The following is a 16,979-nucleotide window of genomic DNA, read 5'->3' as shown; positions in this document are numbered from 1 at the left end:
CACAGAAACACGCTGTCTCACTGACAGGCGGCCTTAATTTTCCTGCCACGCCATTACCTCTCCACTTCCTCAAGCTGGACGCCATATTTAAACTGCACACTTGCACACTTCTCAATGCTTGCAGCCCAGGACTGCTCCATCATGGCCCCAAAAGCCAAGAAAAGTACAGCCCCCCAATTCAGTAACGCATGCCTGAGATGCCTTCTTGACGCTGTGGAGGCCCACCGCGATGTCCCCTACCCTCACTCTGACCGCAGGAGGCCCACCTGTCTCACCATTCCAGCTTGGGAGGTGGTGGCAGAGATGGTCAGTGCCAACGCTGCACACAAGAAGTCAGCCATCCAATCCAGAAATTGAATGAATGATCTCATCTGTGCTGCCAGGGTAAGGCAACTATCTTATCACTGTAAACTCACACGCTCACAAGCCCATTGTACATTCACTGGCATCTTACTCACTGCCAGCTCAAGAGACATCATCACTCACTCTCTCTCACACCGTCACATCTCCACCTGGCCTCATCTCCTCTGGAGACTGCCCCCTCAGCCCTCACCATCTTGAGGCCACTTGCATAGATAAACATGTGCCCCCGCACACACCCTGGGATATCCCTTTCCCCAGTAAAGCTCTCGCCCTGCAGCCTCTTCCCTTGCCTGAGGCCATTTCCCCCCCCCCCACCCCCGACTTTCCCAAGAAAGCCCTCGGCCTCCAGCTGTTGAAAATCCACCTCTGCCTTTCGGCTGTCTGGTAGGTAGAGATCTGCCTGTGAGCCTCCTTAAAATAGATGTGCTGCCTGTGAAGCCTGGCGCTGATGACGAGTGTTGCATGAAGCAAGGGAGGCAAACAAACCTCGAAGTTCTGAGCCAAGTACAGCTTGCCAGGTGCACATCGCTTATGTACAGTACACGTTGGCGTGCAATTACAGTGACGTGCCTGAATGATCCAGCGTGGGGGCATGGTTTTGGCAAGCAGGGCTGACAATGAGATGCTAAAATATTGAAATTAGGTTCCCAATGTGCGGCAGTGGGAAACGCTGCCTGCCATTGACAGGTTGAGCGGACGATCGCAAAGTAGTTTCACGACAGCTAGAATCAGATTTTTTGGCCTTCTTGCCATATTGTTCCCCTCACCCCACCCCACAAGCCATGATGCCTGACACTAATGCGGCCTAGGTCTAAGATAGCTTTATCCCTAGTCAGTTCCACTACCTACTGCTCCAATAAACTGTCACAAAAACATTGTACAAACTAATCTTCCAGACCATTCTTGCCAATTTGATTGTCCCAGTCCATATGAAGATTAAAGTTCCCCACAATTCTTACATTTCCTTTGTTACAGGCTACAATAATTTCTTGTTTAATGCTCTGCCCAACAGCATAACTACTGTTAGGGGGCCTATAAACTGCCCCCACCTGTGTTTTATGACTCTTGCTTTTCCTAATTTCCACCCATACTGATTCTACATCATGGTCTTCAGAGGCCAGATCCTTTCTCACTAATGTCCATATGTCATCCTTTACTATCAGGGCCACTCCTCCTCCTTTGCCATTCTGTCTGTCCTTCCAAAAAGTATTGTGTATCCTGGAAAATTTATTTCCCAATTTTGATCACCTTGTAACCATGTTTCTGTAATAGTGATTAGATCTAAATCATTTACCTCTATTTGTGCCACTAATTCGTTTATCTTTATTATAGATGCTTTGTGCATTCAGATCAAGAACATTTAATTTCATTTTTTTTACTTCTATTCCCTGTAATGACCTTATATGCTGATGTATATTTCTTACTAAACCCTCTGCTCCCCTTCCTGACCCACTCTGCTTGTCTTTACCCACATCACTATGCTGTTCCAATACCTCAACCTTTCTCTTTGGATTTCTAAGTCTCCCTTTACCTGAACCCTCCCCCACCCCACCTCCACCATTAGTTTACCCAAAACAGGCATAAAAATGGCCTGATGGATTAAGTGAAGTGCGCATTCCTCATTAAAATCCAGCCTAGAAGCAGAAACTTTGATGGATCCGGTGAGGGAGCCAAGCTGAAAGTCAGCAGGACTATTTCTGGTCCAACAAAGATACCCCCAGATATTTCAAGGCCTTTTTTTGGAATGGCGTGTGGAACGGATTAGGCTGTGCAGTGCTTATTTCAAATGGGAAGAGCATATGTGGCACTTGCTCCAAACATTTAATGTTGCAAATGGGATTCTGAGCATTGCAATTTTCAGATGTGAGAAGACCCCCTCCCGCTCCAGTTGGGATGTGCCCATTTACAGACTCACCTGAAGACCACATCATGCAGGCTTTGGATGTCATAGGAACATAGGAGCTGGACTAGGCCACACAGCCCTTGGAGCCTGCTGCGCCATTCAATAATATCATGACTGTGATCTGGTTGTGGCCTCAACTCCACCTTCCTGTCTGCCCCCTATAATCCGTGACTCCCTTGTCTATCAAAAATCTAACTCGCTCAGCTTTCAGTATATTCAATGACCCAGCCTTCTCTGCTTTCTGGGGGAAGAGAATTTCACAGACTAACCGCCCTCCCAGAGAAAAATAAATCCTCATCTCCATCCTGGGTAAGGCTGCTCTTGCTCTGCTATTTTCAATCACTGGATACTTTTTAAATGGAATGGCTGGCAGTTCAAAATCACCGTCAGACGCTCTTTGATAGGTACGGGCTTCAGACAGAAACATAAACAGTGACAGGGATTCAGAGACCAAGAGAGTGAAAAAGACTTAGAGGGGGGCACACTTGGAAAAAAAACAGCAGAGGGGGAGAGAGAGAGAAACAAATGAAGGTAGAATCAAAGAGACAGATACAAAACAGTATACAAGGAAAATTATTTTCTCTAAATCTTCTGCAATACAAATTAAACTTTAATGTGCAAACACCTAACTGAGAATATTAATTCAAGATGCAGTCTTAAAGCCTAATGGTTTCTGGCACACTGTGGCAGTGCTTGATCCTTACCATCCAGCTGTCAAAAGATCACACACCTAGTGGAGTTCTGTTCAAGAGAGCTTATAATTAGCAGAGAATGATGCCATTTACTCTTTGCCCGTTTGATAATTCATAGCTGCCCTTGCAGCCCAAGAATGAAATGAATTTAGTGTAAGCGAAACATGGCGATTAAAAATTCAATTATTTGTGTAATTGAAATGTCTGTTCCTCTTCAAAAAGAGGGATGGAACTAATAGGCACCTGGGCATCCAGGCAAATAGTGGCACCATTATACCCATGAGCAATCAAATAGATCAAATTTACATCAGGAAATTGAGCATAAACTCACACAGAGAAATACTCTCTGAATGCTAGCAAACAGGATAATTCATGCCTTTAGAAATGACACATATAATCTAGCCGTCATTCTATAGAAAGAGATGCATTCAGATGTAATAAGCACTTTTAAGTGAGTTTTTATACAGTGTTGGAGAGAGGGAAAGGTGGGTGGGGCTGAGGCTGAGTTTAAAGTTACCGTTCTAAGACAGAAGAGGTTTCAGCATTTTCAGTGCTGACTGATTGATCCACCTTTGCAATGGACAGTAAAGATTAAGAGACTGACAAATAGGCATCTACTTACAGAGCGTTAGAGGCTAATCTGCTGTGCGGGCTTTAGGAGCATAGGAGCACCAGCCAGGCTCATTCACACACTGACTCCTCAGATATACAACAAGAGCTCGAGACTTTCAGCAATAAAGCAGGAGACAGAGACACGGAAATCCAGCAACTGCACAAGCAACGTTTCCTATCTAAAATTTGGATGCTGCCTTCTTCTAAAGAGCTGGATTTTCCCTTTATTCCAAAGGTTGGATGTTTCCTCCAGCCAAGATTTTTGCATCAGCTGACCGGTTGCTCCCAGGCTGACCGAGAAGAAATTTTGTAGACAGAACCCAGCTCCTCCTCTTTGAGAAACGGAATGAGCAGCTCCCCCACTGAGTCGTCAGTCAGCCCAGGGCTGGAGGACAGCCAGGCAGGTATGAGAGAGAGTGAGTGAGTGAGCGAGAGAAACATAGAGCAAGTGAGCGAGAGAGAGACAGTACGAACCAGACGAGCAACCAGGCAGGTATGAGAGAGAGTGTTACTGAGTGAGAGATAGAGAGTGAGAGAGACAGGGAGGACCAGAACAACAACTAGACAGGTATTAGAGATGGCCAGAGAGGCTGAGGAGGACAACCAAGGAGATGTGAATGAACCAGTCAACGAGGATGAGAATGGCAGATAGATATGAAAGCAAGAGATTCAGTGGGATGAGAAGGGCAGCCAACCAGGAATGAGAAAGAATCGGCAAGCAGGTATGAAAGAGAATGAGAAAGTCAAAAGGGAAGAGTGAACCAGACAGAAATCAGTAATATGTGAGAAAGAGACATGGGAAGATGAAAAAGAGGCAGACAGACATTAAAAGGTAAGTGAAATAGAGAGAGTGAGAGAGATGCAGATTCACAGTAAACGGGAGTTAGGTTATGAAGTGAGTGCAATATGTCAAAGGCCAGGGCTCAATCAGTGTTAAACGGGGTGTGAAACAAACAATTCAGTAAAGGAACAACAAACAAGAGAATGAATGAAAATTTCAGTTTTGCTCCTGAAGAGAATGTGCATTTAAATATCAAGATAAGAAGAGTACATGAGAACTGGGCTGTCAGTCTAAAAAAAATGCTTTAAGGAATAAACTGACAAACATTTTGGAAAGCATAAAAAGATGAATATTGCTGCATTACTGTATTTTAATAGTATTCAGTCTTTATTGAAAAACAATATTAATTTGTCAAATATACATCAAAAAGAAACCTAACTATTGAAACCCCAGTTTAAATAATAAAATACTGCACTTAAGTATAAACATATTTTAATTATGATTATGGAACCAGCGTACTAATTTAGTGGTTACCTTAGCTCCCAGTACTATATTTCTTGTGTCTGGATGGGATAATTATGAACATTGACTGCTGTAATACACTGTGTATTTTGTGACTAGCTCTATGTGTGAACCTGGAATTTACAGTGAGGGGTTTCTTCTTTAAAGCTATTGGAGAGCATATTCCAGGAAATCCTTAAGCTTTTTTCCAGGAGTTCAAGTTAAATTCTTAATTTGTAGATCATAGCAGCAATTTTGAGAGTCAAAGGGTGGTAGATCTTCATCAATATACCATTGTTTTTAGGGAAACATCTTCTGCACAAAGCCCTGGGTCATATATATGATCTCTTTTTTTTGATATTGTGTCATTCATATTTAATTTTAAGTAGTGCCTCAGATAAGGCAAGCCAAATGCTCAGTGAAGATCAAGCCAAACTCTTCAGTGGGGAGTGATGCCTGCCCTTTGGTAAGAAGTTGAGTTCAGCCCAGCAAGTGACAAATCAAGCCCAAATCTTTGTTGTGGAATCTAATCCGACTTGTCATCTCTGTTAGTACGGTAAGGGTCAGTACCAAGGTGATTTCTCTTTGTTTTTCCTTTTGTATTTGCTATCAGTGAAGACCCCAAGTCCGGGGAAGTCCCTCAGCCCTGTGCTCATGTGTAAGGTGTGTGGGGATACCAGCAGCGGCAAACACTATGGTATTTATGCATGTAATGGCTGCAGTGGCTTCTTCAAGCGGAGTGTCAGAAGGAAGCTCATCTACAGGTAAGAAAAAGTAATAAATTGGCTATTGCAGTAGTTCACATGTATAAATGGTAGCACAGTTTTCTGTGCCCTACCCTCAAACTCACAACCTAACTTGTAAACAAAAAGCATCTTTAGAGATCGCCCCTCAACAGGCAGTTAGCACTTTAGTTTAATACTTCATACAAAGGAGCTCTGATACTCCTGCACTAAAGCATCAGCTGAAATTACATACTTTAATTCTGCAGTGAGGCTTGCACCCACAACCTTCTGACTCAGAGGCCAGAGTGCTACCGCTGAGTCAAGCCAATACTGGTCAATGAAAACAAAGAGCAAATGATTTATTGAGATGGATTATATTCATATAATTTCAGCTAATAGTGTAGGATTATAGGTTGAATATGTAGAATGTTGGAACACAAAAACCCAATACCAATGAATTAAATGAACTCATTCATTCCCATCAATGTAAACCTATTAAATTCAGACAAACGTCTAGTGCATCCTCCATGTATTTACATTTTTCCAACTTTATATTTGGAGACATAGGAATAAATACAGGTGCCTTTACTGCAATGTAAAGTCCTCAAGACGTTTAAGGCTCATGAATCTCAATGACACAGCTCTGTTTATCTCAGGGATGGTGAGGCTGTTGTTGCATTTACTTATTGGCTATTCTGGCATCTCTCCTCTCAGGTGCCAGGCAGGTACCGGAATGTGTCCTGTGGATAAAGCCCATCGGAATCAATGCCAGGCTTGTAGACTGAAGAAGTGTTTGCAGGCTGGTATGAATAAAGACGGTGAGTGTACGTGAATGTCTCTGTGCGAGGGCATGTATGAAATTATGGCTTAATGTTTCTGGCTCTAAGCAGCTGTAATCCTCTAATCTGTGTGTTATTCTTTGTGTTTTCTTCCTCTTTCAGAGACTGCCTCTCTGCTTTTCATTTCTCCCCCTCTCTGCTCATTCTCCTTTCTCATTTGTTCCTTCAGCCGTTCAAAATGAACGTCAGCCCCGAAGCACTGCCCAGGTCCGAACGGACACTGCCGAACTCGACCCTGACAAGGAGCACATTGCGACTACCAGAGAGCCGACTTCATCATCTGTCAGCACCCAGAGACCAGTCTCCTCTAACATCAGCAGTAGCCAGAGAACCATCAGCCCACCAAATAACCACCGGTTCATGGCCAGCCTGATGACCGCTGAGACCTGCGCCAAGCTGGAGCCTGAAGATGGTCAGTAACTGGCTCCTAATCCCTTCCGTATTCAATTCTTTACTGTGTACCCAACTCCAGCGATTAAAGCATTAATACAGCTCTATAAAAATTAGGGCTGGTGTCAATTTATAAATTCAATTTTAAGATTGTGAATTTTCTCCCTTCCACTCCCAATCTCTTCTCTTGTCCTCCAAAAGTACACATTCTTCATGTGTGAGCCTAAACAATGTGTGACAGCAACTATTCACTGACAAAACGATCATAGCTGAGTCAGACCCTGTATGCACGTCACACTTGCACACCTTTCAGTAGCAGATGTTAGTCAGGAGCAGGAACCCTGTCTGGTGATACCATTCCCTAGCCAGTGTGGCTCAACAACCTCTATGGCTGAGATTAATTTACTCAGCAGAGATTGGGGATTGACTCTGGATAGAAGAGTTCAAGGACATATGCTCCAATGATAAGATAGCATTAATTGATTCGGGCTGGCTAAAGGAATCACATCGAGGTAACTGTTACCACAAATTTTTTCCACTGGTCTGCTTGGCAAAAAGGAAAAGGATATTAACAGTCACAGAGAGGGGAGAGTTAGTAAATATGTTTCTCTGATACATATTGTGCTTGCAGTGGATGAAAATATCGATGTGACGAGTAACGAACCTGAGAGAACGTCCACCGAGTACCAGATGTCCATCTACCCTCCCAGTAGTCCCGAGTGCGTGTACGAGACTTCGGCCAGATTGCTCTTCATGGCAGTTAAATGGGCCAAGAATCTTCCGGTCTTCTCCAATCTGCCATTCAGAGACCAGGTATATCCGCAGAATAGTAGTGGGGCTTGAGGTGGGGCACTGGACTAAGGTGCAACACTGGAGGGCAAAGGATTACCATTCAATTCCAACATTACAAGGAGGGGAACATTCCACTGAAAACTTTTTACAATTTTGGTCGGAACGAAACCGAGGGCTCAGAATCGCAGCAGTTCGAGAAGGCAGCTCACCACCACCACCTCCTCAAGGGCAATTAGGGATGGGCAATAAATGCTGGCCCAGCCAGCAAAGCCCACATCCCATGAATGAATAAAAATAACCTCAGTTTTGTGGGTAAATTTAGTTCTTCCTCCCAGAGATTATTTAGACACAGAAGTTTGGTCCAATCTTAGTCATGTGTTTTTCTTCTGTGTTGGCTAGTTGAATCAATAAGAAATCGAAAGGGGCAAAGCCAATAGTGAAAAGACATCTCCTTCTCCAGGTACCATGCCCTAAGAGGGCGTTGATGACCACTGACTTCCATTGGATTGGTCCATGATTATGCTTGGCAAAGTATTGCAATGGTTTACTAGTGCCTTCTGCAGTACAGCTGACCAGGAAACTCTCCTGCTCCTACCGCCTGCCATCAGGTGTAATGTGGGCAGGGGTGATTGGAAAGGTAAATTAACAAAATTGTGATATGGTGTTGAAAAACTAGGGTTTTAAAAGCTATTAAGAAGGAAGACAAGATCGAGGAAGTTTGGATTTAGGAACAGAGAGTTCGGATAGGAGATTGTGCAATGAATATCCATTTCGATATAAGGAAGCTACAGGAAGGAAAAAGAGTGTGGAGTTGAAAATGGTTGACTCGAATGATCTCAAGGCAGCTAGAGATGGGCAATAAATGTGGCATTGGCCAGTATCACCTAAGAGCTGATAACAAAAAAATAGTGGAGCAGCAAGATATGAGATTTAAAGGAACACTGATGATAGAAGTATTGGCAATAAAAACAGAAAATACTGCAAATACTCAGCAGGTTTGGCAGCATCTGTGGAGAGAGAAACAAGAATTAATGTTTAAGGTTGGTGCCCTTTCATCGGTACTTTCTGATGCAAGTCATTAACCTGAAAGGCTAACTCGTTTCTCTTTCCACAGATGCTTCCAGACCTGCTGAGTATTTCCAGTGTTTTCCGTTTTAATTTCAGGTTTCCAGCATGCTTTTGTAGAGTGTTGGCAAGATTGTCCATTGATTGTTCTTCGCCATCAACAAAAGACTTTTTCTGACGCAGGTGATCTTGTTGGAGGAAGCCTGGAATGAGCTCTTCCTGCTCTGTGCTATCCAGTGGTCCATGCCATTGGAAAGCTGCCCTTTGTTGTCATTACCTGAACTCTCTCATAGTCCTCAAGGCAAGAGCAATTCCACCATGGCAGACGTCCGCATCCTGCAGGAGATCATGAGTCGATTCAAGGCCATTGCTGTGGACCCCACAGAGTTTGCTTGTCTGAAGGCTGTGGTACTCTTTAAACCAGGTGAGCAAAACCAAATGACCCATTCACCTTGGGCTATATGTCTGATCAGTTCATCCACCTTGTAGCCAATGTAATATAAATTGTTGTCGCTGGAGATCAAAGGGTACAGTTATTACCTGTAGATCATCAGAGCAAACTGAACCCCAATGATAGAGGAACAGATAAGAGGTGTAATACATATTTAATAAAGGCAGATGCTGAAACATGCTAACTTGGTAAAGACTTAAGTAAAGTCAGCACAAGTGATGTTGTTTAAGGTCAAAAGTATGGCACTTACTAGACACAATTTTGGTGGTTAATGGCATTCTGGATTACTACTCGTGAGGCAAGCATTAATTGCTCACTAGCTCTTGAAGAAGGCCCAATGCTTTTATGATACACCATAATTGTGGTTATGAGCAGACTATTCTGAACTTTTGGTATTGAGCACAGATATATTCAGTGAGACTCGTGCCACAGTTCAGCAGAACATTGCGACTTTCAGTAGCAATTGGCATGCTCTGGCCTATTATTTTTTCTTTACCCAGTTTCTCCTTTCCTCTCCTGAAGGTGCTGACTCATCCAAGGATACAGTTGCATGGCCATTGACCCACTTCCAGTATCTTGTTCAAGTGGTATTCTTCATGTGTCACCCGAGATAGTGAGCATGCAGGTGTATTGACTGTAGGTACCAAGCAAGCCCTCACCTTATGCCACACATGCACTTCCAGCAGAGGTCACTAGATAGCTATTTATAGCTTCAACTCCGGCTATACTTCCTCTTCTTAACTCAAGAATGCTGAGATCCATCATACATCACCAAATCCCACCCCAGGCTGACATCAGCTAAGTCAGCATGGACTGGGAACCAGGATCCTCTTTGCATGTAAGCTTCAGAGTGATTACTAAATATGTCATCTGGGGGCAGATGCGCAAGTGTATTTTTAATGGAATCTCAGGAAGATGGTCTTGCATCAGTGAAATAAACATTCACCTATAAACAGACATTCACCTTAAACAGTATAAATTTCATCACATTTCTACTTCTATTGAGCTCTGAAGAAGGGTCGTATGGACTCAAAACGTTAACTGTTTCTCTCTCCACAGATGCTGTCAGACCTGCTGAGTTTTTCCAGCATTTTCTGTTTTTATTTCAGATTTCTGGTATCCGCAGTAATTTGCTTTCACCGATATTGTGTTCTCCCTCAGAAACACGAGGCTTGAAAGACCCAGAGCAAGTGGAGAATCTACAGGATCAGTCACAAGTGATGCTGGGTCAGCACAGCAGGACACACTACCCAATCCAACCAGTTAGGTAAGGAGAGGCAGATCTCAAAGCAAGTCTCCTGCAGAAACCAACCTCCACACTTTGACTAATACCAAATGGCTCTTGCAGGTCACTTGGCCATACCAGATTATGTTAGTGTCAGATACAAAGCATTGAATGGATTATTACACTGCACAAGTATTAGATACAAAACATAAAAACAGAAGAGGGAAATGGACTATTAGTGCTTACCCAAATGTCAAACAGCACAACCTCGTCCTTTTTCAATCATGAGTAATGTTAACTCCTGAGGAATTGAAAAAAAAGCCGTGACTAACTTTAGAAATTTTTTCCTGATTTTTTTTCTATTAAACAAGCTCCAGGAACCAATAGTTACCCACGATTACGAACACTGTATTATACATAACAGAATGGATAGATACACTGCATCAAATATCAGGCTCAAAATATGTAATGAATTAATGCCCTCAAAGTGACAACTCACTATTTCAGGCCAGTGACCCCTTCAACAACCTTTTCTATTTCCCCACTTCCTATTGAAGCTAGGTACTTTAAAGTCTCTCTAATCTTTCCTCATTGTTCTATTATCTGATACGGGGCTTAAGCCTCAGATACTTCTTCGAATGGGCTCCAGAGTTTAAATTTATCTCTCCCGTCTCCATAGCCAATTGGACTCAGTATTCAAGGAGTAATCTGACCGAAGCATTGTATACATTTTGAGTATCGGCATCCTTCAGATTAAATTTTGAACTGGGGTGGGAGTCTACCTACCTGCTCATGTGGACATTAAAGATGCTTTTACACTTTTGAAACGGAAACAGGGAATTCCTACTTCGACCAATGCCACCAAGAGAGCCTAACTGGATGTTCACCTCATAACGAATTGTAAGACCGTGTCTATAAAGTGCCTACTATATTTACACATCTAAATTGCAGTAACTCCATAATGTACTTCATTATCTGTCAAGAGCTTTGAACATTTCGAATACATGATAAATGCAAGCTCAATTTTTTTATTTGCTTTGTTGGTTAGTGATTCTATTGCTGATTTATATTTTTCAAAAGGTTTTATGCTAAAGGTCAGATTTTTTTTTACATTATTTTCTTGTCCATCTTTTTCTTAGATTTGGAAAGTTGCTTCTCCTCCTGCCCTCACTCCGCTTTGTCTCATCAGAGCAAATTGAGCTGCTGTTTTTCCACAGAACCATCGGTAACACTCCCATGGAAAAGCTTCTCTGTGACATGTTTAAGAGCTGAACCTCCCAAGCAGCAACCCCTACTATATTCTGACATCTTCTCTCCAGCATTTTGCACCGTTTCCTTCATTGTCTTAATTCCTAGTTTGTCTTTGTTAACTTCCCAAAAATGCTACACCCTCTGTCTCCCACAATCTCCACTAAGATACCACATGTCCCCAATATGTTACATTGCCTATTTATTGTTGTCTCACACATCACATTGTCTTACGCCATTCTACCCCAACATTTTACATGATCAGTTCTCCCTTACAACTATTGCTTAAAATCCTTATAATTTTTAAAACCTATGAAGACTGAATATATTTCTATACAAGAATAAAACTGGAATCTGGTTACCCAAGTTGCTTGTTGTTCATCTGTGTTTCTTCAATATGGAAATGTTACTGTGGAGAGCGAGAATACTTAACTATTACCTGCTTACATATTGACGATGAATGCAAAGAGAAACTGGTATACAAGAATTTCAAGAGGAGCAAATTATATGGTTAGGAGAAAGGTTCCTGGGAGAACTGAATGACAGGTGACAAGTAGTAACCCAGTGGAAGAAGAAACATTTTTAAGGAATGCAGAAAGGCTGCATACCTTTACAAGGAAAATAGCAAGATCGATGCAGGTCAGTAAAACTAAAAACTATTTTCTAAGCACAGGGAATGATAGAGGATTGAGGGCAGGGCCATGGGTACCTTAGTGACAATGACTACCGTGAATATCGGAAAGGGCAAGAGTTGAATTGCAGGATAAGGCATCAAAATACCTTTGCTACGTGTGGACCATTTAAGAGATTCTTTCGTAAAAAGGATAGGGAAAAATGGGGAGTAGAACTTTTTTTGGAAAATCTATAGGAAGAGCCAAAAGCTTGAAGTCCATCAATGTTGAAAAGAACAGAAGATGCTATAAACCAAGTAGTTATGATATTTGACATCAAGTCGGAGCTTTAAAACTTTGTCCATTACAGCTAGAAGACTAAAAGGTAAAGAATTCAACACTTCTTTAGGTCCTGAGAGAACGAGTGAGAGCAATTAAATCAATTCCTCAAGGCTGTGGTCGGATTCCAAGTTTTGTCAAAGTTGTGTTATGAAGAAAGGCAAAGAATTAAATATTTACTATATTCCTGAAACCATCAAGATATGCCCTAAATTCCTGAAGGTCTGGTTAATATTTTTAGAAGCTCTAAATACAAGAGCACGACTGCTCTGAGACTCGGTAGTGACCTATAACTCAAAGAAAATAGTTAATACAGGGAATTGCAGAGAAGTCACTGACCTAGAAAAGGGGTTAAAATGATTTTGGACACTCGGTATTATAAAGAATTATAAGGAAGAGTTCAGGAATTGGTTGAGGAGACAATGAAGTAAATGAGCTGAAGTTTGAACATTTGAATTAAAGCAGCAAAATTGACCTGCCAAATTGTTCACCACACATCAGACAAAGAAAGCATGCACTAAGAAGGGAAGACTTGTGAGTTCCTAGAGAGGGAAAGGATTAATATAGCAAAAGGGGATTGATTTGCTAAACAACTGGCCTACTGTGACACAATGCCCTGTAGACTTATTAATTTTAGTCAATAGTTGAAAGTGTATACATACCAGGTTCTGCACCTCTAGCTAATAACTGGGTCTTTTCTGTGATTTAAGAGTGAATATTGAAGACATTGCTTGGAAGATATGAGAAGCAACTACCAATTTCTGGCAGTCCTAGTGAATGCCAATTTTAGTCTAGACATATTTAGACCATAGGACATAGGAGCAGAAATTAGGCCATTCGGCCCATCGAGTCTGCTCCGCCATTCAATCATGGCTGATAAGTTTCTCAACCCCATTCTCCCGCCTTCTCCCCGTAACCTTTGATCCCCTTACCAATCAAGAACCTATCTATCTCGGTCTTAAATACATTCAATGACCTGGCCTCCACAGCCTTCTGTGGCAATGAATTCTATAGATTCACCAATACGTCTTATGCTCTGGAATACCCTCTCTACACCGGTCCATCGCTCTCGCTCTCTACCTCACTTTCATCCTTAAGCTACTCTTTACTTCTGACCAAGCATTTGATCATCTGACCTAATATCTCCTAGGCATTTGGTGTCATATTGTTTTATAATGCTCCTGTAAAGCACCTTGCTAAATGTACTACACGAATACAAATTATTTTTGTTTCTAACAGAATGTTTAAAAAAATGTAGAATGGCAAAACTGCAACATCTGCCTTCAAATTTAACCTGTAATCTCAATTTAAGAGCTCACCATATTCTCAGGAAACACTAGGGCTCAGATTTTGATAGTCCAATAAATTGGGCTAAGGGATCACTATTCGCAACCTGCCTGCGTTGCCTAGAAAAGAAATGGGCAGCATGTAAAATTGATGGTCCCACCTCATCGCCATGATTGTAGAGTGGTTGAGCACCACCCATGCTGAGCTTGTGTCCTCTACATACTGTAGGGGGAACAGCAGTGTTCTGAACTTACCAAGTGTTCCAGGCAACCTACCCTTTTTAAAAGGCCTAATCGAAAAGGGGATTTGCAGCAATGCACTGCTGGATAATCACTTTGGGTGACTTAGGGACAAGAATGTTGAACCATGACTAGGAAATGGTTCCCCACTTCTGCAACACCACCAGGCACAGGTCAGATAGGTGTAGGCTAGGAAAAAGACCGTTTTTGCTGAGGGGAGTGGGAAGGCTCACCGGAAGCCTTCATGAATGAGCTTCAGAACCTTGTGGAGAAGGGGCAAAGGAAACTCTGGCTCTTTAATGACTTGTGTTGGTATCTTGCTGTAGTCAAACTTGTGCAAACAGCTCTCCTTCATAATTTAGAACTCAATAGAAGGGCTTCCCTTCAGCCATGTGCAAAATCCAGGATAAAGCTATGAAGCTCATTTGTGACGACGAGGAGTAACCTATTGCAGGAAGCTCAAGCAGGTACTGGCCTACATCAATCTGTCACTGAGCACACAGGAGGGAGATCTAACCTAACATTAAGAACATCTGTTCGTCAAAGCTCCTAATAAGAGTGCCTGAATTAAGCAGTCATGTAAGCCTGGTACACAGCTTTGGACTGTGCACAGGTGGAATATTACTGTGGCTAGCATGCTGCGAGATGTGCTGTGCAGCTCCTTTCATCACACACACAAAATAAGTCAGTCACGATTGGATAGGCAAAGCTAAGTTTAACAGCGCTGCACAGTCTTAGCTGGTTAAACTCCAGTAGTACCTTGGTACACATTTATGATGCCCGAACAATGGCTGTTGACAATATGCAGTTAGGTAAGTGAGGTGTGTCTCTACGAGTAGAGATTTTGTGCTCCATGCCAAACAGAAATATTACTAGCGTAGGTTTCTCTGTAGCTTAGTTTGGAGACCTAAACATGGTGACAGGTTTCGGCATTCATATGACATACAGCTGTACAAAAAAACAAAAACAAAGATTAGTGCTCTATTTAACATTAGCACGAAGTTGCCCAGTTACCTTCTCATGTAACTAATGTTCTTAGTTTACACAATCTAGACCTAAAACTGGCCAAAGATTCTTTTGGAGGCCAGTGAGTGAATGGCCTCCTCGATTGCTATGCCTGTTAAAAGCTTTAGCAGTGATGATTTGTTTACGATTGAGCCTTGTTTCTAAGTCCTTGATGAAAGCCACTTAATCCTCTTTCTGTGCTTTACATTCAGATGTTTTCATATCATCCAAAATCCTTTTATGTCACACACTTCTACTTCAAAACACTTCTTCCCATTTCCTACTTCAGCTCTTGCTAGACGATGACTTTAGCTGGTTGTGGTTCCACAGGCACCATTTGCTTCCAGAACCTCATTCCCAGTGACTTTTCACCATGTGTAAGCCTCGTGTTTGCACACTATCCATCCATAATAAGAGAATCACAGCCAAACCCAATGTTTTCTCCAGTTAAAGCCCACTAAGGAGCACCTACTGCCTGGGAACCCTTCCCAATTTTCCAATTCAATTGTGATGAACCAACTCAGGACAAAAATCAGAATCAAATTGGGTGCTTCTAGCCTGCATGTTATCCATTGCTTTTAACTATTGAGAGAGAGAGAGAGAGAGAGCACGCTACATTTATTTTTGTTCCTTTCCCTTTCATGCAACTGCAGTAATGATGAGAATTGTGACTTTTTTCAATTGCTTAATTTCTCTGTAGGCTTGTGGCATTTCACCATTGGCCTGAAGACGGCCCGATTCATTGCTAGAAATGTATTCCCTGGATATTTTAAGTTGTGCTGGTGAAGAATGAAGTTCCTCACTAACAATTCTGTGATGTACTCTGAAAATAAGGCTTTCAATCCTATTTTACCATTCTTATTGCTTAGATATTCAGGCAAAGACCTTAGTCAGTAAGTTAATGGTGACTTTATTCAAATTACACATCACATGGGATTTTTGAATTGTTTCAATAATTTGCATCTTTAACCCAAGTTCCAAAATGAAAAGAGATGCTGAGCCATGATGGAAGAGTGAAAGTTTGGTTGAAAAGATGGGTATTAAAAAGGTGCTAATTGGGGAGGAGAGAAGTCGTTTGGGGTGGATAGCGTGGCAGCAGAAAGGTTTAGGGAAGGATTTCTGGAGAGTGGAACAAGGTGTCTCTTCTATCAATAGTGAAGCGAACGGAGAATGATGCGCAAAAGGCCATTGTCAGAAAACCCAAATATTTAGGAGAGTATGGGGACAAAGTTGGATGAAGCTGTGGAGATCAGCTGGATCCAGGTTGTAAAGATGACTAGTTTTAATTTAATATTTTTGGGGACATGTGAGTGTAGAAGGCAACAGAATTTAGTATGGGACTGGAAATTGCTTCACACCAACACTACAGATGTAATGTAAATGCAGTCTTAGCTTACATTGATTGTTTGGAATTATATTTTGTTCAAAGAGAGGTTGGATAGACTTAGGTTGTTTTCGTTGGAGCAGAGAAGACTGAGGGGCGACCTGATCGAGGTGTACAAGATTATGAGGGGCATGGACAGGGTGGATAGGGAGCAGCTGTTCCCCTTAGTTGAAGGGTCAGTCACAAGGGGGGCATAAGTTCAAGGTGAGTGGCATAAGGTTTAGGGGGGATGTGAGGAAAAACTTTTTTACCCAGAGGGTGGTGACAGTCTGGAATGCACTGCCTGGGGTGGTGGAAGCGGGTTGTCTCACATCCTTTAAAAAATACCTGGATGAGCACTTGGCACGTCATAACATTTAAGGCTATGGGCCAAGTGCTGGTAAATGGGATTAGGTAGGTAGGCCAGGTGTTTCTCACGTGTTGGTGCAGACTCGATGGGCCGAAGGACCTCTTCTGCACTGTGATTCTGAGAGTTGCATTTAGAGACTATCTATCTTTAGTGAACTCAGGACTCCCCAAAGTGCTTT

General features: G+C 42.3%; 1 protein-coding gene across 1 annotated transcript; it reads left to right on the top strand.

Annotated features, from left to right (window-relative positions):
- Nucleotides 1–3,663: 3,663 nt before the first annotated feature.
- On the top strand, nucleotides 3,664–11,946 carry nr2e3 (nuclear receptor subfamily 2, group E, member 3). The gene is made up of 8 exons (XM_078532232.1): nucleotides 3,664–3,974; nucleotides 5,466–5,616; nucleotides 6,292–6,395; nucleotides 6,586–6,828; nucleotides 7,438–7,619; nucleotides 8,847–9,087; nucleotides 10,276–10,381; nucleotides 11,479–11,946. Exons 1-8 carry the CDS (start codon nucleotides 3,917–3,919, stop codon nucleotides 11,609–11,611), a joined length of 1,218 nt encoding a protein of 405 aa, XP_078388358.1. The 5' UTR covers nucleotides 3,664–3,916; the 3' UTR covers nucleotides 11,612–11,946.
- Nucleotides 11,947–16,979: the final 5,033 nt, after the last annotated feature.

Source organism: Cetorhinus maximus, chromosome 30 (genome assembly GCF_964194155.1).
Source record: "Cetorhinus maximus chromosome 30, sCetMax3.hap1.1, whole genome shotgun sequence".
NCBI classification, from domain to species: Eukaryota; Metazoa; Chordata; class Chondrichthyes; order Lamniformes; family Cetorhinidae; genus Cetorhinus; species Cetorhinus maximus.
The sequence above is the reverse complement of the archived record's forward strand: the minus strand, read 5'-3'. Positions and strand labels throughout refer to the sequence as shown.

Bases quoted from the DNA above. Each gene is read 5' to 3' on its own strand.
- nr2e3 (XM_078532232.1), top strand. From the start codon at position 3,917: ATGAGCAGCTCCCCCACTGAGTCGTCAGTCAGCCCAGGGCTGGAGGAC. The intron at 5,617-6,291 runs GTAAGAAAAAGT...CTCTCCTCTCAG, and splicing joins AGAAGGAAGCTCATCTACAG to GTGCCAGGCAGGTACCGGAA. The intron at 9,088-10,275 runs GTGAGCAAAACC...GTTCTCCCTCAG, and splicing joins TGTGGTACTCTTTAAACCAG to AAACACGAGGCTTGAAAGAC.